This window comes from Pleurodeles waltl, chromosome 4_2 (genome assembly GCF_031143425.1).
Source record: "Pleurodeles waltl isolate 20211129_DDA chromosome 4_2, aPleWal1.hap1.20221129, whole genome shotgun sequence".
NCBI classification, from domain to species: domain Eukaryota; kingdom Metazoa; phylum Chordata; class Amphibia; order Caudata; family Salamandridae; genus Pleurodeles; species Pleurodeles waltl.
The window spans coordinates 886,371,429-886,393,051 of NC_090443.1; the positions used below are offsets into that span (position 1 = coordinate 886,371,429).

General features: G+C 49.9%; 1 protein-coding gene across 6 annotated transcripts in view; it reads left to right on the forward strand.

Moving 5' to 3' along the window:
* The window catches only part of TUT4 (terminal uridylyl transferase 4), a 1,006,035-nt gene that overhangs the window by 244,235 nt on the left and 740,177 nt on the right, over window positions 1–21,623 (forward strand). For all 6 annotated transcript variants that reach the window (XM_069232665.1, XM_069232664.1, XM_069232661.1 and 3 more), the window contains one exon: window positions 10,819–10,945. In XM_069232665.1, coding sequence (XP_069088766.1) covers window positions 10,819–10,945 — 127 coding nt within the window. The remainder of the gene's footprint in view (window positions 1–10,818; window positions 10,946–21,623) is intronic.

The following is a 21,623-nucleotide window of genomic DNA, read 5'->3' on the forward strand; positions in this document are numbered from 1 at the left end:
GAGGCAGGTACTTACCTGCTGGCAGACTGGAACCGAGGCACCCCCTTCTCCATTGAAGCCTATGCGTTTTGGGCACCACTTTGACCTCTGCACCTGACCGGCCCGCAGCTGCTGGTGTGGTAACTATGGGGTTGCTCTGAACCCCCAACGGTGGGCTACATTGGACCCAAACTTGAACCCCGTAGGTGGTTTACTTACCTGCAGAAACTAGCAAACACTTACCTCCCCCAGGAACTGTTGAAAATTGCACTGTCTACTTTTAAAATAGCTATATGTCATTTGTGTGAAAACTGTATATGCCATTTTGCTAATTCAAAGTTCCTAAGTGAAGTACCTTTTCATTTAAAGTATTACTTGTAAATCTTGAACCTGTGGTTCTTAAAATAAACTAAGAAAATATATTTTTCTATATAAAATCCTATTGGCCTGGAATTGTCTGAGTGTGTGTTCCTCATTTATTGCCTGTGTGTGTACAACAAATGCTTAACACGACTCCTCTGATAAGCCTACTGCTCGACCACACTACCACAAAATAGAGCATTAGAATGATCTCTTTTTGCCACTATCTTACTTCTAAGGGGAACCCTTGGACTCTGTGTATACTATTCCTTACTTTGAAATAGTGCATACAGAGCGAACTGCCTACATACCTGTTTCAGGCCAGTGACCCCTCCCCATTCTAAAGTTACCATAGCCATGGGATGTACTTTATGGATCAAATCTGTTTATTGACTTTTCAATTATAGAACATCGCATACACAACACATCAAAATATTACCATTAGATTCATAGGCAGCTTACTCCATGCGTAGCGGTATAAAAAAAACCTTAAATACAAAATACAACTTTGTTTCCCCACAGCTGGCTGACAATACAAGAATCAAACAATCTCAGGCCCCGTTACAATATAGTCCTGGTCCTATATATACATCTCCCCAAAGGTTCGCCCCCATCCACTCAGATCAAATTCAGAACCCTCAAATAAGTCGGACATGTCAGTTCTGAAAACTCCCCAGATAGAATTTGTAAGTATGGTTGCCAAAGTTCCTTAAAGTCCCTGCCCCGCTGCTGAGAAGTCAGGGTGAGCTTTTCCATAGTGAGAATAAACCAGAGCTTGTGTAGCCATGAAACTGCTGTCGGGATCTGGTCAGTCCCCCACACGGATAGCAACAGCTGTATTGCAGCATTTAAAGCTAAGGCCATCTGCCTTCCCTTCAATGATCTCAGGGGAAAAGTGAGAGGATTGGAAAGGCCCAGCAAGATATACGCAGGGAATCTAGGGATCTGAGTGTCAAAAGCAGTGTCAATAATGTCTGTTATGTTCTCCCAGTACCGATGTAATTTGGGACAGTGCCATAGTAAATTCACAAGCGACCCCCCTCCCCCACACCCCCTCCAGCAGAGACTAGATTTATCGTGATCCCAAGCATGGATCCTTGCTGGGGTGTAATACCAGGAGGAGGCCACTTTATAGGCTGTCTCTGTGCCTGCTGCATTGTAAGCTGTGTGGTGCGCCCTATAAAAAAATACTCCTCTTCCGATAGCTCTCTCTCCAGTTCCCTCTCCCATCTCAATTGACCCTTAGTCTTGGGCGGGCGGGCCTCCCCGCAAGAGAGCATAGAGGTCAGAAATCACGTGCTTATTGCCCTTTTTCATTAGAGTCCATTTTTCAAACTGCGTTAACTGTATATTAATATCCTATTGGTGGAAGCAGGGCCTAGTGTCGTATTTGATAATACATCATCCTGTCAGCTTCGGTTAGGCCATATGTCTGCCTCAGCTGGTCAAAGGGGATCACCCCCTGCTCATCGAATAAATATCCCACCCTTTTACAGCCCCCCTCGTACAATTGACGCAATGCCTCAGACTGTAGGCCCCGGACCAAAATCAGGGTTCCCACCCAAGGGAGTCATTGGGGACGGGAAGGTCGTCAAACCCACCCTGCTGGCCACCCAATCCCACACCCTCATCGAAACCTCCGTGACCGGGGATACATACAACCCCCTGCGCTCTGTGGCGGCTCCTAAGCCAGGGTTCCTTCCATATGTGAGAGCCAGCCACTGCCTGGTCCATGAAGCACCAATGCTTCTCGGAAGACGGTCGGCTCTATTCCAAGAGGAAACGCAATTGTGCTGCTTAGTAATATCGAAGGAGGCAGGGGACCGCCAGCCCGCCCTCCTGCTTAGGGCGATACAGCACCCGTCGTGGTAGCCGGGCTGCTTTCCCTTCCCATATAAATCTTAGAACCGCTGTTTGGAGGGTCACTATCGTTCGCGGCGGGGGCTCCTGCGGAAGCGCCTGAAACAGATACAGTATACATGGAAGGATGGTCATTTTCACTGCCGCCACCCTGCCAAACCAAGACAGTTTGAGTCTCCCCCATGTCTCTTGCTGCACCTCCTGGATTAGTTTCGCGTAGTTCAACGATGCCGTGCGGGCGACCGTGGAGCCCAGCTCGATCCCAAAGTACGGAAGCCCCGAGGAAGACCATATAAAATGGAATCGGCCTTCAGGTCTCTTTCATGCTCAGCACTGATAAACTTGCCCATAGCCTGCGATTTTATCATGTTCATCCGGAATCCCGAGACCCGTCCAAATTTCTCTAATACACCCATTAGCACCGGCAATGAGGTCGTAGGCTCTGCCACAGTAAGAATGACGTCGTCCACATATAACGATATGAGATGCTCATCCCCCCCAAACTTCACGCCCGTGACCTGAGGGTAGTCCTGAAGCCTCTGCGCCATAGGCTCCATGTAGAGCGCGAACAAGAGGGGCGAAAGCGGGCACCCCTGCCGGGTCCCTCTTTGGACAGCGAATGGTAAAGAGAGCGTCCCATTAACTCGTACCGCCGCTCGAGGCGACTGATAGATGCAGCGAATCCATGCCATGAAACCTGGGCCCAGCCCGAAGCGCTCTAGCACCTTGTACAGGTATGGCCAGTAAACCCTATTGAACGCCTTTTCAGCATCGATAGATAGGAAAAGCGCTTCCCTACGAGAGCGTTCGGTTTTATCCAATAGATGGAGCAGTCGCTTGGTATTATCACTACACTGCCTATGCAGTATAAATCCCGCTTGGTCGGGATCCACAAGCCCCGGCATATAATAGTTGAAACGGTGTGCCAAAATGCCAGTAAATAATTTGGCATCAATATTCAGGAGGGAGATCGGCCTGTATGAGGCGCATTCCTCTGGGTTCTTCCCCGGTTTCGGGATAACCACGATAGTAGCATCTAACATGCTAGGCGTGAGGGCGCCCGTTTGACGAATGGAGTTAGAGTCGCACTAGAACAGGTACCAGTTCCAAACAGAAGGATTTATAAAAAAGCGCAGAAAAACCATCGGGCCAGGTGACTTCCCAGTCTGTAGCCGTGCGATTGCTGATATGACCTCCTGTGCCCTTATAGGTTGATCTAACGAAGTTGCCTCCCTTTCAGTCAAGGAAGTAATTGCTATACCTTCTAAGAAGGATTCCGGATTTAAGGTGTCGGGCTCCTCGGCCGCATATAGACCTCAATAGAATTCCGCAAAAGCCTCCGCTATTTGGTCGCTCGTACGCGCTTCTGCTCCAGAGGGAGAGCGGACCATTTTTATCATTGACGCCACGCGCTGCGCTCTCAACCTATGTGCCAGTAGCTTCCCGCACTTGTTACTTCCTGCACAGTACTTTTGTTTAAGGCGGACTACTGCGTACTCTGCCCTGTCCCTCCTTCTCAGCTGCTTCCTCACTTTCTCAAGCTCTCGCCATATTCTAGGTGCGCCGGTGTGCTTATGTGAATGCTCCAACACCCTCACTCTCTGCTCTAAGTCCTCCCTGAGTCGTCTCCTCGCCTTATTGTCCCTAGCAGAAAGCGACATCACCTCGCTCCTCAGCACAGCCTTCAGTGCCTCCCACAGCAGACAGGATGGCTAGCCTCTTGGTAGGGTTATTGAGCCCCTGAACATTTAGGCTTATACATTTAATGATCATATCCTATACTGAGGGCAACAAGTAAAAGAGATGGGAGCACGCCAGAGGACCACCCCCCACATAAAGATCTAGACCACCTAGAACACCCAGGCCTGAGGGTATCTCTACAAAGAGCCAGTATCGCAGGCAAACCCAACAACAAACAACTAATACGCACAACAGGTGCATAGAACACAGAAGTCCTCGATCGTCCATCTTCGCAAGGTGAAGTTTCCATGGGGCAATAAATCCAACCATGTCAAGTAACCAGGTCCATCGCCCCCGCCGCCCGACCCTCTTCACGATCAGCATGCTGTTAGCAACACGGCCAAAAGCAATCCTGGGCACCCCCGGCTACCCTCCCTAGGCTGAAGTTCCGGCGGCCACGCTGTTCAAAACAGATTCTCTCTCCGACCTCAGCTCCGAGGCCATTGGGCGTTGCAGCTTCCTTCTTTTCTCTTTCCACCGCCAATGGGGAGGACCCCCCGCAGGCAGGATCGCCTCCTCGCTTGCCTCCTGGCCTACATCCTCCAGACCCAGGATACGGCTGGCTTGCAAAACGGATTTCACCTGCCGGAGCTGTTCCTCCCAGCGGAATACCAAGCGGAACGGATGGCCCCAAGAATAGGACACATTGTGCGCTCGCAAGTGATCCGTGATCGGTCTAAATTCTCTCCGCCTCTACAAAGTCCGCACAGATAGGTCTTGAAATAGTTGGAGTTCATGCTCTCGAAAGAGTACCTGCTGAAGATTGCGGGCCCGCTGTAGGATCTTTTCTTTAAGAACAAAATTATGGAGACAGGCTAGGATGTCTGGAGGGCGATCTCCAGGGCCACCAGCACTTACGACGCGATGAACCCGATCCAGGACCACCTCCTGTCTCTCGTCCGGGCCAAGCAGAGAGCGAAACAGGCCCCCCACATAGTCCCCAATGTCCTCCTTTTCAGCACCATCCGGAGCCCCTCTAATACGAATATTTTGTCGCCTCAAGCGGTTTCCCAAATCCTCGACTGCTATCTGGAGGAGTTCCTGCTGCTCTCAGAGGCGGACTACCTCCTGTTGCAGGCCTGCCACTTCTTCACCACGAGGGACTTCACCATCTTCTAGCTGCGATACTCGTTCACCCAAGGAGGTAACCTCTCCTCGCAACTCCTTCACCTCCTGTGAGATGTCCCTACGCAGCTCTTGGATGTAGCCCCAGAGCGAATCAAACAGGGAGGTCAGAAAGCCCTTCGTAACGGGAGAACTCTCATCTGGGTCTTTCTCCACCCAACTCTCCAAGGCCTTCGCCGCTGGTAAGTCCTCCGCCATACTCCCAGATGCTAGGAGCGCCCCGCGCTCTCACTGAGCGCTCATGTTTGGATTTAGACGTCGCCATGGTGCACCGGCCAAATCTCGATTCGCCGGCTCAACCCTGCAGGTCCTCCAAAGTCTCCATCTGAGACCGATCACCAAATGCCACAGTGTCCGAGACCGTGCCTGGATCCAACACCCGGCAGCCACCGCTTACAAAGATCCACTTCAGCTGCCTCTTCCACCGTGTATGCGGGCCCGTGCTTAATTGAAGTTCAAGTGATAAAGTGCAGCAGTATTGGGGCCAGGCAGCAGGGCCCCCTGTCTTCTATCGGGGCCACGATCCCCTACTCAGCCCCACTCATAGGCGCCAGAGTGGGGAGCACCGGCCTCCAGCTCCCAATCCAGCCCCACGTGCGGGAGCGCCCCTCACCTCCAGGGCGTCTCGGGGCCAAGGCCCTTGCCGCGGTCCAGCCGCTCCCGGGGCCCAGACTGAGCCCTCCAGGCACCCTGATCCACCGGGAAAGCCCGTCACGCGGCCCAGGCCGCCTCACACCCCGCTCCGCGGCCCGGCCCCGATTCCGGGGCCGATCTCCGTTCTCCTCGCGGGAGCGGCGCAGCTCAAATCAGGGCCACTGCCGAGCAGCAAAGAACCCACGGGGGTGCTTCACAATTCAGGGGGGCCACTAGGCTTCCCCCCGCCGGGCCGAAAGGCAGTTTAGCGGGTCGAGGCGGCGGAGCTCGGACGGGCACGTCCTAGCGCGCCGCCATCTTGGACACACCCCTGGGATGTACTTTAGTCTGATTGTCAGCGTTGGTGACTGGATAAGTTTGTCCAGTCAGGTATTGTCCTGGGGAAACCAGTTTGTCTGTCACCATAGTGACACTGGCACCTGTATCCCTCAGGGCCTCTACTCTAGTCCCATTAATAAAGAGCTGCTGTCTGTATTTTTAATTGTTAGGCGGCCAGGCAGCTAGTGTGGCTAAGTCCACCCCACCCTCAGAGACTAATGTAGCTTTAGTGTGAACCCTGATGTGCTCTGGGCACACTGTTGATCCCACCTGGAGACTGGCTATTCCAGTGCTAACTGGAGTAGTAGTTGAAGTGGAACCTTTCTTGGGACAGGCCTTGTCTCCAGTTTTGTGTCCATGCTGGCTACAGCTGCGACACCAGGCCTTTTTGGGATCAAAGTTTTTACCCTTGTACCCAAATGAGGATTGTGAAGAGGCTTTGGACCCATCCTCCTGAGCAGGTTTTTGGGGCCCTGTAGAAGACTCTTTACTTTTTCCCTTGAATGTCTCAGCACTCTTCCCCTGGGGAGGCTTTGTGACCCCTTTCTTTTGGTCACCCCCTGTGGAAGTCTTGGTCACCCTTGTCTTGACCCAATAGTCTGCCTTCTTTCCCAATTCTTGGTGAGAAATTGGACCTAGGTCTACCAGATGCTGATGCAGTTTATCATTGAAACAATTACTTAAAAGGTAATCCTTCATAAACAAACTATACAGCCCTTCATAATCATTCACACCACTGCCATTAATCCAACCATCCAGTGTTTTGACTGAGAAGTCAACAAAATCAACCCAGGTCTGGCTCGAGGATTTTTGAGCCCCCCAAACCTAATCCTGTACTTCTCAGTTGAGAATCCAAAGCCCTCAATTAGGGTAGCCTTCATGAGGTCATAGGATTCTGCATCTTTACCAGAGAGTGTCAGTCTATCCCTACACTTTCCAGTGAACGTTTCCCAAAGGAGAGCACCGCAGTGAGATATGTTTACTTTTCTGGTTGCACAAGCCCTCTCAAAAGCTGTGAACCATTTGGTGATGTCATCACCATCTTCATATTCTGTTACAATCCCTTTGGGGATTTTTAGCATGTCAGTATTATCTCTGACCTAGTTACGTTGCTGCCACCATTGATGTGAGCTAAACCCAGCTCTTGTCCTTCCCTTTCTATGGCTAGTAGCTGTCTCTCCAAAGCCAATCTTTTGGCCATCCTGGCTAACAGGAGGTCATCTTCATTGAGGCTGCCCTCAATGCTTCCAGAGTTGTTGGACTCCCCTGTGGGAGAAGCAGCATCTCTGACTGTCACTTGTGGAGTGAGGATTTGAGGAACCCTGGGCTCCCTAACTAGGACAGGAGGGGGGAAATTATCCTCCTGGTCATTAGTTTCGCCCCTCTGTAAGGTTGTCTTCAAAAGGGTGGTCTCTAGCAAACTCTGCCAAAAGCTCCTGGAGCTGTACTTTGGTAGGGTTTGATCCAGTTTTTATATGTTTTATTTTACAGAGAGTCCTTAACTCTGACATCCTAAGATGCAGGTAAGGGGTGAGGTTGAGTTCCACCATCACATCTGTGCTAGACATTATTTCTCTAAAAGGTGGGATACTTTTTAAAAATCTAAAACTATCTCTACAACTTAATCCAAACTTTTACAAAACGTTTAAACTCTAAAAGAAATGCTATCAGGGACTTACACAAGGCCCTAGCAGGACTTTTAAAAATTTAGAAAAATAACTCCAATTTCAAAAATCAGTTTCTATTGACAATTTTTGGAATTTAGTTGTGTGATCAAGTATTGGCTGAGTAGTCCAGCAAATGCAGTCTTAGACCCCACCGCTGATCCACCAATGTAGGAAGTTGGCTCTGTATATACTATTTCAAAGTAAGAAATAGTGTGCACAGAGTCCAAGGGTTCCCCTTAGAGGTAAGATTGTGGCAAAAATAGATAATTCTAATGCTCTATTTTGTGGTAGTGTGGTCGAGCAGTAGGCTTATCAGAGGGTAGCGTTAAGCATTTGTTGTACACACACAGGCAATAAATGACGAACACACACTCAAAAACTTACTCCAGGCCAATAGGTTTTTATATTGAAAAATATATTTTCTTACTTTATTTTAAGAACCACAGGTTCAAGATTTACAAGTAATACTTTAAGTGTAAGATACTTCACTTAGATACTTTAGGAACTTTGAATAAAAGCAATATCGTATACAGTCTTTGTAAAAATGGCAAATAAGCTATTTTCAAAGTGGACACAGTGCGAAAATCAACAGTTCCTGGGGGAGGTTAGTAAAGGTTAGGTTTGCAGGTAAGTAAAACACTTACAAGTCTCAATGTTGGAGCCAAGGTAGCCCACTGTTAGGGGTTCAAGGCAACCCCAAAGTTACCACACCAGCAGCTCAGGGCCGGTCAGGTGCAGAGGTCAAAGAGGTGCCCAAAACACATAGGCTTCAAAGGAGAACAGGGGTGCCCCGGTTCCAGTCTGCCAGCAGGTAAGTACCCGCGTCTTCGGGGGACAGACCAGGGGGGTTTTGTAGGGCACCGGGGGGACGCAAGCAGGCACAGAAAGTACACCCTCAGCAGCACAGGGGCGGCCGGGTGCAGTGTGCAAACAGGTGTCAGGTTTTAGGTAGGAAGTAATGGAGGGACCCGGGGGTCACTTCAATGATGCATGCAGGCACAGGGGGGGCTCCTCGGGGTAGCCACTGCCTGGGCTAGGCAGAGGGTCGTCTGGGGGTCGCTCCTGCACTGGAGTTCGGTTCCTTCAGGCTGGGGGCTGCGGGTGCAGTGTTGGTTCCAGGCGTCGTGTCCCTTGTTACAGGCAGTTGCGGTCAGGGGGAGCCTCTGGATTCTCTTTGCTGGCGTCGCTGTGGGGGGGGTCAGTGGGGTCGTCTCTGGTTACTTATGGGCTTGCAGTCGCCGGGAAGTCCTCCCTAAGGTGTTGGTTTTCTGCAGGTCGAGCCGGGGGCATCTGGCGCAGAGTGGAAAGTCTCACGCTTCCGGCGGGAAACGTGAAGTCTTTAAAGTTGTTTCTTTGTTGCAAGAAAGTTGCAGGTTGTTGAACAGGGCCGCTGTTCACAGGAGTTTCTTGGTCCTCGGGTGCAGGGCAGTACTCTGAGGCTTCAGAGGTCGCTGGTCCCTGTTGGATGCATCGGTGTTGCAGTTTTCTTCGAAGTTGGGAGACAGGCCGGTAGGTCTGGGACCAAAGCAGTTGTAGTCTCCGTCTTCACGGCAAGGCTTCAGGTCCTTCTTCTTGTTAAGGTTGCAGGAATCTAGTTTCCTAGGTTCTGGGGAGCCCCTAAATACTGAATTTAGGGGTGTGTTTAGGACTGGGAGGGCAGTAGCCAATGGCTACTATCCTTGAGGGTGGCTACACCCTCTTTGTGCCTCCTCCCTGTGGGGAGGGGGGCACATCCCTAATCATACTGGGGGAATCTTCCAAACTCAAGATGGAGGATTTCTCAAGGCAGGGGTCACCTCAGCTCAGGACACCTTAGAGGCTGTCCTGACTGGTGGGTGACTCCTCCTTCTTTTTTTCATTATCTCCTCCAGACTTGCCGCCAAAACAGGGGGCAGTGGCTGGAGGGGCGGGCATCTCCACTACCTGGGATGCCCTGGGGCGCTGTAACAAAAGGGGTGAGCCTTTGATGCTCACCGCCAGATGTTACAGTTCCTGCAGGGGGAGGTGAGAAGCACCTCCACCCAGAACAGGCTTTGTTCCTGGCCACAGAGTGACAAAGGCACTCTCCCCTTGTGGCCAGCAACATGTCTGGTGTGTGGCAGGCTGGCAGAAACTGGTCAGCCTGCACTTGAAGTCGAGTATGGTTTCAGGGGGCATCTCTAAGATGCCCTCTGGGTGTGTTTTACAATAAATTGTACACTGACATCAGTGTGCATTTATTGTGCTGAGAAGTTTGATACCAAACTTCCCAGTTTTCAGTGTAGCCATTATGGTACTGTGGAGTTTGTGTTTGACAAACTCCCAGACCATATACTCTTATGGCTACCCTGCACTTACAATGTCTAAGGTTTTGCTTAGACACTGTAGGGGGATAGTGCTCATGCACCTATGCCATCACCTGTGGTATAGTGCACCTTGCCTTAGGGCTGTAAGGCCTGCTAGAGGGGTGACTTACCTATGCCACAGGCAGTGTGAGGTTGGCATGGCACTCTGAGGGGAGTGCCATGTTGACTTAGTCATTTTCTCCCCACCAGCACACACAAGCTGAGAGGCAGTGTGCATGTGCTGAGTGAGGGGTCCCTAGGGTGGCACAAGACATGCTGCAGCCCTTAGAGACTTTCCCTGGCATCAGGGCCCTTGGGACCAGGGGTACCAGTTACAAGGGACTTACCTGGATGCCAGGGTTGTGCCAATTGTGGAGACAAAGGTACAGTTTAGGGAAAGAACACTGGTGCTGGGGCCTGGCTAGCAGGGTCCCAGCACACTTTCAAATCATAACTTGGCATCAGCAAAGGCAAAAGGTCAGGGGGTAACCATGCCAAAGGGGCATTTCCTTACATGTACTATTCACGATTGTTCTGGATCCTCCTTGCCCGCAAGAAGCAATGTAAGTGTTAGGAATATGAGAAATGAATGGATTAAGGACAATGTTACAGTGAAGTAATTTACCTATACATTTACATTTTTGAAATTGAGTTGATCAAGTTGTGCATACCAATGAGAAACTTTACTCGTGGCTTGAAGTAAGGTTTTTATTATTTATCATGTAATTTCTAGATTACCAATGATAGTATTTTTTTGTCCTCAAGCTGTTTTTCTTTCCTTTATTCAACAGTGGTCTAATGTGTAAAGTTAGTGCTGGCAATGATGTGGCATGCCTTACAACTGACCTACTTGCTGCTCTTGGAAAATTGGAACCTTCCCTTATCCCACTGGTGTTAGCTTTCCGGTATTGGGCCAGGGTAAGTTATAAAATAATAGTGCAACTTTTTGATTTTCCCACCGACCAGTTCTGCCTCGTGTATGTGGGTTCTTCTCCAGTGCTGGATCTTTCAAAGATTGACATGTGGGAGTGCCATGGTACCATAATAAAGCAGTATCTATTTCTACCATGGGCTATAATGGTAATGAATAAGTCTGTTTAATAGCCTATCTGTGTGATTTTTAAAAAGGACCAACCTTGAACTATAACTGTAGGAAGCTGGCTCTCTATATAGTGCACTTAAATGAAGAACACTGTGCAGAGAGTCCAGTGGATCCCTAATAGGTTTTGCAGAGGTAAACGTAGGCAGGGCTGATGCTTTATTTTTTGGTAGTGTGGGCGAGCAGTTAGGCTTGTCAAAGGGTAGTGCTAAGCAATTGTACTCACAGAAACAATAAATAAGACACACACTCAAGAATAAAAGAGACCAGTTTTGAAAAATAACAATGCATTTTATATTTTTCAGACCTAAGAACTGTATAATCAGGTAAGTAGACTTTTAAGCAGAAGTACTTTGACGTTTCAGAAATCAACATGTAGTGCAACTTTCAGAGTTCTCTCAATGTTATCCTATGGAGGTAAAAAAAATGTTCAGCAAACACAGGGTTAACAGTGACTTACGAAATGAAACTCGGGATGCAAAGGTAAGTACTGGGCATTGATAAGAACCACACCAGCTGGTCACACCGGGCAGTACTAGGGCGGCCAGGTGCAAGGATGCAGGAAGTTGTCTGGTGCCCAGTGGTTCTCTATGGGAGTTGAGCTGTGTGATAAGAAGGCTCTGGCTAGGAAGCCAGTCAAGGACAACAAGCAGGTAGGTAGTAGACTTGGGGTGCTCAGGGACGTAGGTGCACCCTTGGTCCTTTTCTCCTGTGCCAAGGGGTGACAGATGCAGGGGTGTCTTTAGACTTTGGGTTTTCTCATCCAGGATCCGGCGTGTTGAGGCTGCAGGTGTCGTCGGGGAGTCCAGTACGGGTTGACCCAGGGTGGACTAGAGCTCTTAGGAGCCAGGGAACGTCATTGGCACTCTTGACCCTCCTCAGTGGGGATTAGGTGTGACGGGTGCAGTGGATGGTGGAGGTGTTGGGTTTTCTCTCACCTCAAGGCTGTGGGAGAGGTGGCCTGTGTGCAGAGGCTGCAGGCATCTCGGATGAGTCCAATATGGGTGAGACTACACAGGACTTGGTCTCTGGAGAGCTGGGAAACACGTTGGCACCGTTGGCTTCGCCTTGGATTGTAGACGTCGGATGAAGTAGTCACTTCATGTGTCAGGTCTTAGACATTCCAGCAGCTGCAGACTCTCTTCCTTGGAGTTTCTTGGTGCAGAGCAGGTCCGCTGCTCACAGGAGTCTTAATCTTTATAGAAGGGTGGACGAATTGGCTTCTTGGGCAGAGTCCTTTGAGGTCAGCAGGCAGTCTGGCATGCTCAGCTCTTCTTCTTTTCCTTGTCTGTGGGTGCAACTCTTATTTGTCCTCGTCTTTTTAGGTCATCAGGATCTGAGTTCTAGGGTTCAGGGGTGCCACCTAAATACTCTATTTAGGAGCGTTACATGGAGTGCCAGGTGGAAGCCAATGGGCTGCTCACCTTTAGGTTGACTACACCTTTCTTATGACCACTTTTGGGAAGTGGGCATAACCCCAACTCTAGTAGCCTAATTCCTTCCAAGCAAGATGGAGGATTTTGAGAAGTGTTGTCAACTTCATCTTATCCACCTTAAGGGTGGGACTGGCTTGAAGTGGGCACACCTCCTAATCTGACAAATTTCCAACCTGTGCTGCTGCCAAAAGTGGGTTAGGACGTGGGGAGCTGGTCATCTCTTCCATTTGGAGAGGCTGGGATCCCATTACAAAGGCAGCAAGGCCTTTGAAGTTTCTACCCTGGAATGTCCGGCCTGCCTGGCTGAAGTGGTAACACCACTGCCCGATTCAGGCTTTTGTCTTAGGCTCTGAAAAGCCCTGGCTATCACCTTGGGGGGGGGGGGGGGGGGGGGGGGGGGCAGAAACACATCTCTGGTGGCTGAACCATTCAGGACCAGTCAGCACACTAGTAACCAGTAGGTTTTCATGTGCATTTATTAATAGATCCATCAGTGGGCTCAGTGAGGGTTTATCATTCTGAGATTTGATACCAAACATCCCAGGATTCAGAGAAGTCGTCATGTAGCTGGGGAACTTGTAAGGACCAGTGTCCAGCACACGCACATAAAATGCCTTCCCTGTTCACCTACTATGTCTTGGAATCAACAGAGACATATCTACTCATGCATATATGACCTCACATGTGCCTTGGTGCACCCTGCCTTAGGAGTGACTTACACCTGGCACATGCAGTGATAGGAGACCTGGTTCACAGGGGAGTGTGACGGGTCTTGTTTTCCATTTAGCCTGCACCAACACAGGCAGTCTACAAGGGCAGTACTGTGTGGGTTTGGTGAGGGGCCCCAGGGAGTGACATAACTGGTGCTGCAGCCCTCAGGGACCTTCCTTAGTACCCCAGGCCCTAGGTACCAGGGTTACTATTTACTAGGGACTTATAGTGGTAGCTAAAGAGTTTGGCAATTGTGCAAAACAGCTGTGCAGTTCTGGGGAATGAGATCTGCCACTGGGGACCTGGTTAGCAGAGACCCAGTGCACTAACAGTTGAAGCCATATCAGAAATCAGGCAAAAAGTGGGGGCTAACCATGTAAAAATGGGTGCTTTTCTACATGACCCCACCCCTGAAACAGGAGGACGAAACTAACCTTCCCCTAGAGACTCTTCATCTTTTTAGTGTAAGAACCTGGAAAGGCCATCTGCATTGGAAGGGTCAGTCCCAGGTCTGTTTCACTGTGAAATCCATTTCCTGTAGGGATATGGACCACCTTACCATTTTGGGATTTTCACCTTTCATCTGCATACGCCATCTGAGAAGCCTGTGGTCAGTTTAAACACAGACGTGAGAGCCAACCAAGTATGACCTCTGCTTCTTCAGAGCCCAAACCACAGCAAAGGCCTCCGCCTCAATGGCACTCCAACGCTGCTCTCTGGTCATGGCCATCATCATTGATTTTGGGACAGGACTTCTCCTATCCCAAGTTCAGAGGGCATCGATCTGCACTATGAACTGCTTGGTGGAATCTGGAGCTTTAAGAACGTGCTGAGCACATTGCTTCTTTCAGGGAGTCAAAGGCCTTTTGACAGCTCACTGTCCAGTTTACTTTCTTTGACATTTTCTTGGAGGTCAGTTCTGTGGGAGGGGCCACAATGGAGCCATACCCCTTCACAAACCTCCTGTAGTACCCAGTCAAGCCAAGGAATGCCCTGACGTGAGTCTGGGTTGTTGGAGCTACCCAGTCTAGAATTGTCTGGATCTTGACTTGCAGTGGATGAACTTGGCCTCCACCTATAAGGTGGCCCAAGTATACAACCTGGCGCTGGCCTATTTGGCACTTGTTCACCTTGATAGTGAGGCCAACCCTTTTCAGAGCCTCAAGGACCTTCCCCTGGTGGATCTGGTGATCCTGCCAGGTAGAGCTAAAGACAGCAATTTCTTCTAGCTATGCTGCACTAAAGTCTTCTAACCCAGCCAAGACTTTGTTCACCAACCTTTGGAAGGTGGCAGGGGCATTTTTTAGTCAAAATGACATAGCAGTGAACTGATAATGCCTATCCTATACCTTCCAGAGATTTACATGGATAAGCCTTTTTAGGGCTCCTGCAAGAGCCAAAGTCCTTCAGAAAGGTGACTTAACCTTTTCTTTCTAGGGTGGGTTTGGGTCCCCTCCCTTTGGCTTGGAGGGTGCTAGTAACCACAGGCTCCAGCACCCACACCTTCTGCCCTGGTTGGAACTCCACCAGTGCAGCCTTCTGGCCATACCAGAGCTTCTGGAGCTCTTGGCTGGCCTCAAGGTTTTTAGAAGCTTTTTTACATGTACTCAGCCATCATGGAATGAAGGCCAAGCACATAATCCACAATGTCTTGCTTAGATTCTCTGAGAGGTCTCTCCCATCCCTCCTTAAGAAGGCAAAGTGGTCCCTTACAGGATGCCCAAACAGAAGCTCAAAGTGGTAAAAACCTACTCCCTTCTTGGCACTTCCCTTTAAGGAAAAAGCAGGCATGGAAGTAAGACATCCCATCTCTCTCTGGGTTTTTCAGGGAGCCCACCAATCATACCTTTCAATGTCTTGTTGAATCTAATCAAGGCCATTGGTTTGTGGGTGATTTGGCATAGTAAACTTATAGGTCACACCACAGTCAGCCCACGTGTGTTTTAGGTCACCAAACATTAAGTTGATTCCTCTGTCTGACACCACCTCCTTTTGAAACCCACTCTGATAAGTACACCAATGAAGTCCCTAGCTACTGGAGGACCAGTAGTAGTCCTCAGAGGATTTGCTTCAGGATACCTGGTTGTATGATCCACTACAACCAGTATACATCTGTTCCCTGAGTCTGTTGGAGGGTCAAAGGGACTGACTATGTCAGTCCCTTCCCTTTCAAAGGGAACCTCAATCACTGGAGGTGGAATTAAGGGGGTCTTTGTATGGCCACCTGTCTTCCCACTGGCTTGACAGGTGGTGTAAGAAGCTGGCCTGGTGTGTGGTGGACACCTATGGTGTTGGCACCTTATACCAGGTCCAGGCAAACCCCTATTAGCGAATGAAAATAGTGTCTAGGAAGCCAGGGTTCTCTAGAGGTAGCTGTGGACAAGCAGCCAAGACTTACCTAGGAGGAGTGTAAAGCACTTGCAATACCACAGCAGTCACACAGTAACTAAACACACCTGAAAGAAACCACACAGTGTTAAAAAAAAAAAAAAAAAAAAAAAGGTAATTTATTCCAGTAGCACTGAACTATATTACTTATAGGCAGCCCCCCAACTGGAAGTAAGTACACATATAATATATCCATATATCTATATATTTATGTTCGGTGGCATGTGTAGCTGCAGATACACATGCTGTGCATTATCCTGCCATCTAGTGTTGGGCTCGGAGTGTTACAAGTTGTTTTTCTTCGAAGCCTTTTCGAGTCACGAGACCGAGGGACTCCTCCCTTTCGGCTCCATTGCGCATGGGCGTCGACTCCATCTTAGATTGTTTTCTTTCCGCCATCGGGTTCGGACGTGTTCCTCTTTGCTCCGTATTTCTAATCGGGAAAGTTAGCTAAATATAGAAAATTTGACGGTATTGTTCGCGGTCTGTACCGGTTTAGTGTTAGCGTATCGACACCGATAGTAGAAGCGCTCCAGCGGCCCTTCGGGGCTTCCGCTCATCAGCGGGGCCTGGTCGGCCCGACCGCATCCATCGACGAAACTAATGGAGCGGACCCCCTTCCGCTTCTGTCCGAAGTGCCACTCGAAGTATCCTTATACGGACCAACACTTGGTCTGTAATCTGTGTTTATCACCAGAACACAGGGAGGATACTTGTGAGGCCTGTCGGGCGTTTCGATCAAAAAAGACCCTACGTGATCGAAGAGCGAGAAGACTACAAATGTCGTCGACACCGAGGGAGCAACTCTACGTTGAAGAGGAGGAAAGAATTTCCATCCAGGGGACGGACTCTGACGAATCCGAAAGTGAGCAACCCACGACGATGCAGAAAACAGTGAGTAAAACTGCCCCGTCCAAGACTCACACAAAGATCGTTTAGGCCAAGGGGATGCCACCGCCAGCAGGCCATGGCTTAACCCATCGAAAAGAGGGTGACCAAACATCGGCACAGAAAAAGGCCAAAGACTTGCCGAAGACATCCGACTCCGGTTGAGATTCAGGCAACGAACGATCTTGACACCGAGAGTTCGACTCACCAAAGGTGAGAAAAGTAACGTCGGAACCGAAAAAGACTTTATCGGAAGCATTGGTACCGAAAAAAGCGGCTTTGGAGCCGAAAAGAAGCTCTTACACAGAAGAGCAAGGCCTTTCCAGCCAAATGCATGAAAAACACAGATTTCAGCAGGAAATAAGTATGGGGGAACCAGACCATACGCAAAGGAGGTTGCATATCCAGAAAGAGACTGGAAAAATACAAACTCTTCCTCCAATCAAAACCAAACGAAAGCTGGCATTTCATGAGTCAGAAATGCAGCCAAAGGTGAAGGTGGCCAGAGATAAAACCCCACCACCAAGGTTTTCGCCACAACCTTCCCCACTACACTCACCACAGATGTCCCCGGTAACAACACCTCCAATGCAGACTCCTATGCATACAGTGATGACACAGGATGATCCGGATGCATGGGACTTATATGATGCTCCGGTATCAGACAACAGCCCAGATTGTTACTGTACGAAGTTGGCTCTGTATGTACTATTTCAAAGTAAGAAATAGCATGCACAGAGTCCAAGGGTTCCTCTTAAAGGTAAGATAGTGGCAAAAAGAGTTAATTCTAATGCTCTATTTTGTGGTAGTGTGGTCGAGCAGTAGGCTTATCAAAGGATAGTGTTAAGCATTTGTTGTACACACACAGGCAATAAATGGGGAACACACACTCAGACAATTCCAGGCCAATAGGTTTTTATATAGAAAAATATATTTTCTTAGTTTATTTTTTAAGAACCACAGTGTAGAGAAATGGCTCCCTGTTGCAGTTACCCCCCACTTTTTGCCTGATACTGATGCTGACTTGACTGAGAAGTGTGCTGGGACCCTGCTAACCAGGCCCCAGCACCTGTGTTCTTTCACCTAAAATGTACTTTTGATTCCACAATTGGCACACCCTGGCATCCAGGTAAGTCCCTTGTAACTGGTACCCCTGGTACCAAGGGCCCTGATGCCAGGGAAGGTCTCTAAGGGCTGCAGCATATCTTATGCCACCCTGGGGACCCCTCACTCAGCACAGACACACTGCTTGCCAGCTTGTGTGTGCTGATGAGAACAAAACGAGTAAGTCGACATGGCACTCCCCTCAGGGTGCCATGCCAACCTCACAATGCCTATGCAGTATAGATAAGTCACCCCTCTAGTAGGCCTTACAGCCCTAAGGCAGGGTGCACTATACCATAGGTGAGGGCACCAGTGCATGAGCACTATGCCCCTACAGTGTCTAAGCAAAACCTTAGACATTGTAAATGCAGGGTAGCCATAAGAGTATATGGTCTGGGAGTTTGTCAAAAACGAACTCCACAGCTCCATAATGGTTACACTGAAAACTGGGAAGTTTGGTATCAAACTTCTCAGAATAATAAACCCACACTGATGCCAGTGTTGGATTTATTAAAAAATGCACACAGAGGGCATCTTAGAGATGCCCCCTGTATTTTACCCAATTGGTCTGTGAAGGCTGACTGGTTCCAGCAGCCTGCCACACTAGAGACATGTTGCTGGCCCCATGGGGAGAGTGCCTTTGTCACTCTGAGGCCAGTAACAAAGCCTGCACTGGGTGGAGATGCTAACACCTCCCCCAGGCAGGAGCTGTCACACCTGGCGGTGAGCCTCAAAGGCTCACCCCTTTGTGCCAGCACCGCAGGACACTCCAGCTAGTGGAGTTGCCTGCCCCCTCCGGCCCCGGCCCCCACTTTTGGCGGCAAGGCCGGAGAAAATAATGAGAAAAACAAGGAGGAGTCACTGGCCAGTCAGGACAGCTCCTAAGGTGTCCTGAGCTGAAGTGACTCCAACTTTTAGAAATCCTCCATCTTGCAGATGAAGGATTCCCCCAATAGGATTAGGGATGTGACCCCCTCCCCTTGGGAGGAGGCACAAAGAGGGTGTACCCACCCTCAGGGCTAGTAGACATTGGCTACTAACCCCCCAGACCTAAACACGCCCTTAAATTTAGTATTTAAGGGCTTCCCTGAACCTAAGAATTTAGATTCCTGAAACTACAAGAAGAAGAGGACTGCTGAGCTGAAAGACCCCTGCAGAGGAAGAAAAGAAGACACCAACTGCTTTGGCCCCAGACCTACCGGCCTGTCTCCTGCCTTCCAAAGAAACCTGCTCCCGCAACGCTTTCCAAAGGACCAGAGACCTCTGAATCCTCAGAGGACTGCCCTGCTTCAAGAAAGACAAGAAACTCCCGAGGACAGCGGCCCTGCTCCAAAAAGACTGCAACTTTGTTTCAAAGGAGCAGATTTAAAGACCCCTGCAACTCCCCGCAAGAAGCGTGAGACTTGCAACACTGCACCCGGCGACCCCGACTCGACTGGTGGAGAACCAACACCTCAGGGAGGACCCTCCGGCGACTCCGAGTCCGTGAGTAACCAAAGTTGTCCCCCCTGAGCCCCCACAGCGACGCCTGCAGAGGGAATCCCGAGGCTCCCCCTGACCGCGACTGCCTGAACCTAAAGTCCCGACGGCTGGAAAAGACCCTGCACCCGCAGCCCCCAGCACCTGAAGGAACGAAACTTCTGTGCAGGAGTGACCCCCAGGAGGCCCTCTCCCTTGCCCAGGTGGTGGCTACCCCGAGGAGCCCCCCCTTTGCCTGCCTGCACCGCTGAAGAGATCCCTTGATCTCTCATTGAAATCTACAGAGAACCCGACGCTTGTTTGCACACTGCACCCGGCCGCCCACGCGCTGCTGAGGGTGTACTTTCTGTGTGTACTTGTGTCCCCCCCGGTGCCCTACAAAACCCCCCTGGTCTGCCCTCCGAAGACGCGGGTACTTACCTGCTGACAGACCGGAACCGGGGCACCCCCTTCTCTCCATTGAAGCCTATGCGTTTTGGGCACCTCTTTGACCTCTGCACCTGACCGGCCCTGAGCTGCTGGTGTGGTAACTTTGGGGTTGCTCTGAACCCCCAATGGTGGGCTACCTTGGACCCAAACCTGAGACTTGTAAGTGATTTACTTACCTGACAAAAACTAACAAAAACTTACCTCCCCAGTAACTGTGAAAATTGCACTGTGTCCACTTTTAAAACAGCTTATTGTGTTTTATGTGAAAAGTATACATGCTAATGTAATGATTCAAAGTTCCTAAAGTACTTACCTGCAATACCTTTCAAATGAGATATTACCTGTAGAATTTGAACCTGTGGTTCTTAAAATAAACTAAGAAAAGATATTTTTCTATAACAAAACCTATTGGCTTGGATTTGTCTCTGAGTGTGTGTTCCTCATTTATTGCCTGTGCGTATGTACAACAAATGCTTAACACTACTCCTTTGATAAGTCTACTGCTCGACCACACTACCACAAAATAGAGCATTAGTATTATCTCTTTTTGCCACTATCTTACCTCTAAGGGGAACCCTTGGACTCTGTGCATACTATTCCTTACTTTGAAATAGTGCATACAGAGCCAACTTCCTACACACAGGTTCAAGATTTACAAACAATACTTTAAATGAAAGGTATTTCACTTAGGAACTTTAGGAACTTTGAATTAGCAAAATAGCATATACAGTTCTCACACAAATGGCAATAAGCTATTTTAAAACTAGACAGTGCAATTTTCAACAGTTCCTGGGGGAGGTAAGTGTTTGTTAGTTTTGCAGGTAAGTAAACCACCTACAGGGTTCAAAGTTCGGTCCAAGGTAGCCCCCCGTTGGGGTTCAGGGCAACCCCAAAGTTACCACACCAGCAGCTCTGGGCCGGTCAGGTGCAGAGGTCAAAGAGGTGCCCAAAACACATAGACTTCAATGGAGAAGAGGGTGCCCCGGTTCCAGTCTGCCAGCAGGTAAGTACCCGCGTCTTCGGAGGGCAGACCAGGGGGGTTTTGTAGGGCACCGGGGGACACACAAGTCAGCACAAAAAGTACACCCTCAGCGGCACGGGGGCGGCCGGGTGATGTATGCAAACAGGCATCGGGTTTGCAATGGAGTTCAATGGGAGACCAAGGGGTCTCTTCAGCGATGCAGGCAAGGGGGGGGGCTCCTCGGGGTAGCCACCACCTGGGCAAGGGAGAGGGCCACCTGGGGGTTGCTCCTGCACTGGAGGTCGGATCCTTCAGGTCCTGGGGACTGCGGGTGCAGTGTCCTTACCTGGCGTCGGGTCTTTGAAGCAGGCAGTCGCGGTCATGGGGGATCCTCGGGATTCCCTCTGCAGGCGTCGCTGTGGGGGCTCAGGAGGGCCAACTCTAGCTACTCACGGGCTCGCAGTCGCCGGGGAGTCCTCCCTGTAGTGTTTGTTCTCCACAAGTCGAGCCGGGGGCGTCGGGTGCAGAGTGCAAAGTCTCACGCTTTCGGCAGGAAATGAGTGTTCTTTCAAAGTTGCTTCTTTGTTGCAAAGTTGCAGTCTTTGTGGAGCAGAGCTGCTGTCCTCTGGAGTTCTTGGTCCTTTTAGATGCAGGGTAGTCCTCTGAGGCTTCAGAGGTCGCTGGACCCTGTGGAACTTGTCGCTGGAGCAGTTCTTTGGAAGTGGGAAGACAGGCCGGTAGAGCTGGGGCCAAAGCAGTTGGTGTCTCCATCTTCTCTGCAGGTTTTTCAGCTCAGCAAGCCTTCTTCGTCTTAGGTTGCAGGAATCTATCTTGCTGTGTTCTGGGAGCCCCTAAATACTCGATTTAGGGGTGTGTTTAGGTCTGGGGCGTTAGTAGCCAATGGCTACTAGCCCTGAGGGTGGCTACACCCTCTTTGTGCCTCCTCCCTGAGGGGAGGGGGGCACATCCCTATCCCTATTGGGGGAATCCTCCATCTGCAAGATGGAGGATTTCTAAAAGTCAGAGTCACCTCAGCTCAGGACACCTTAGGGGCTGTCCTGACTGGCCAGTTACTCCTCCTTGTTTTTCTCATTATCTCCT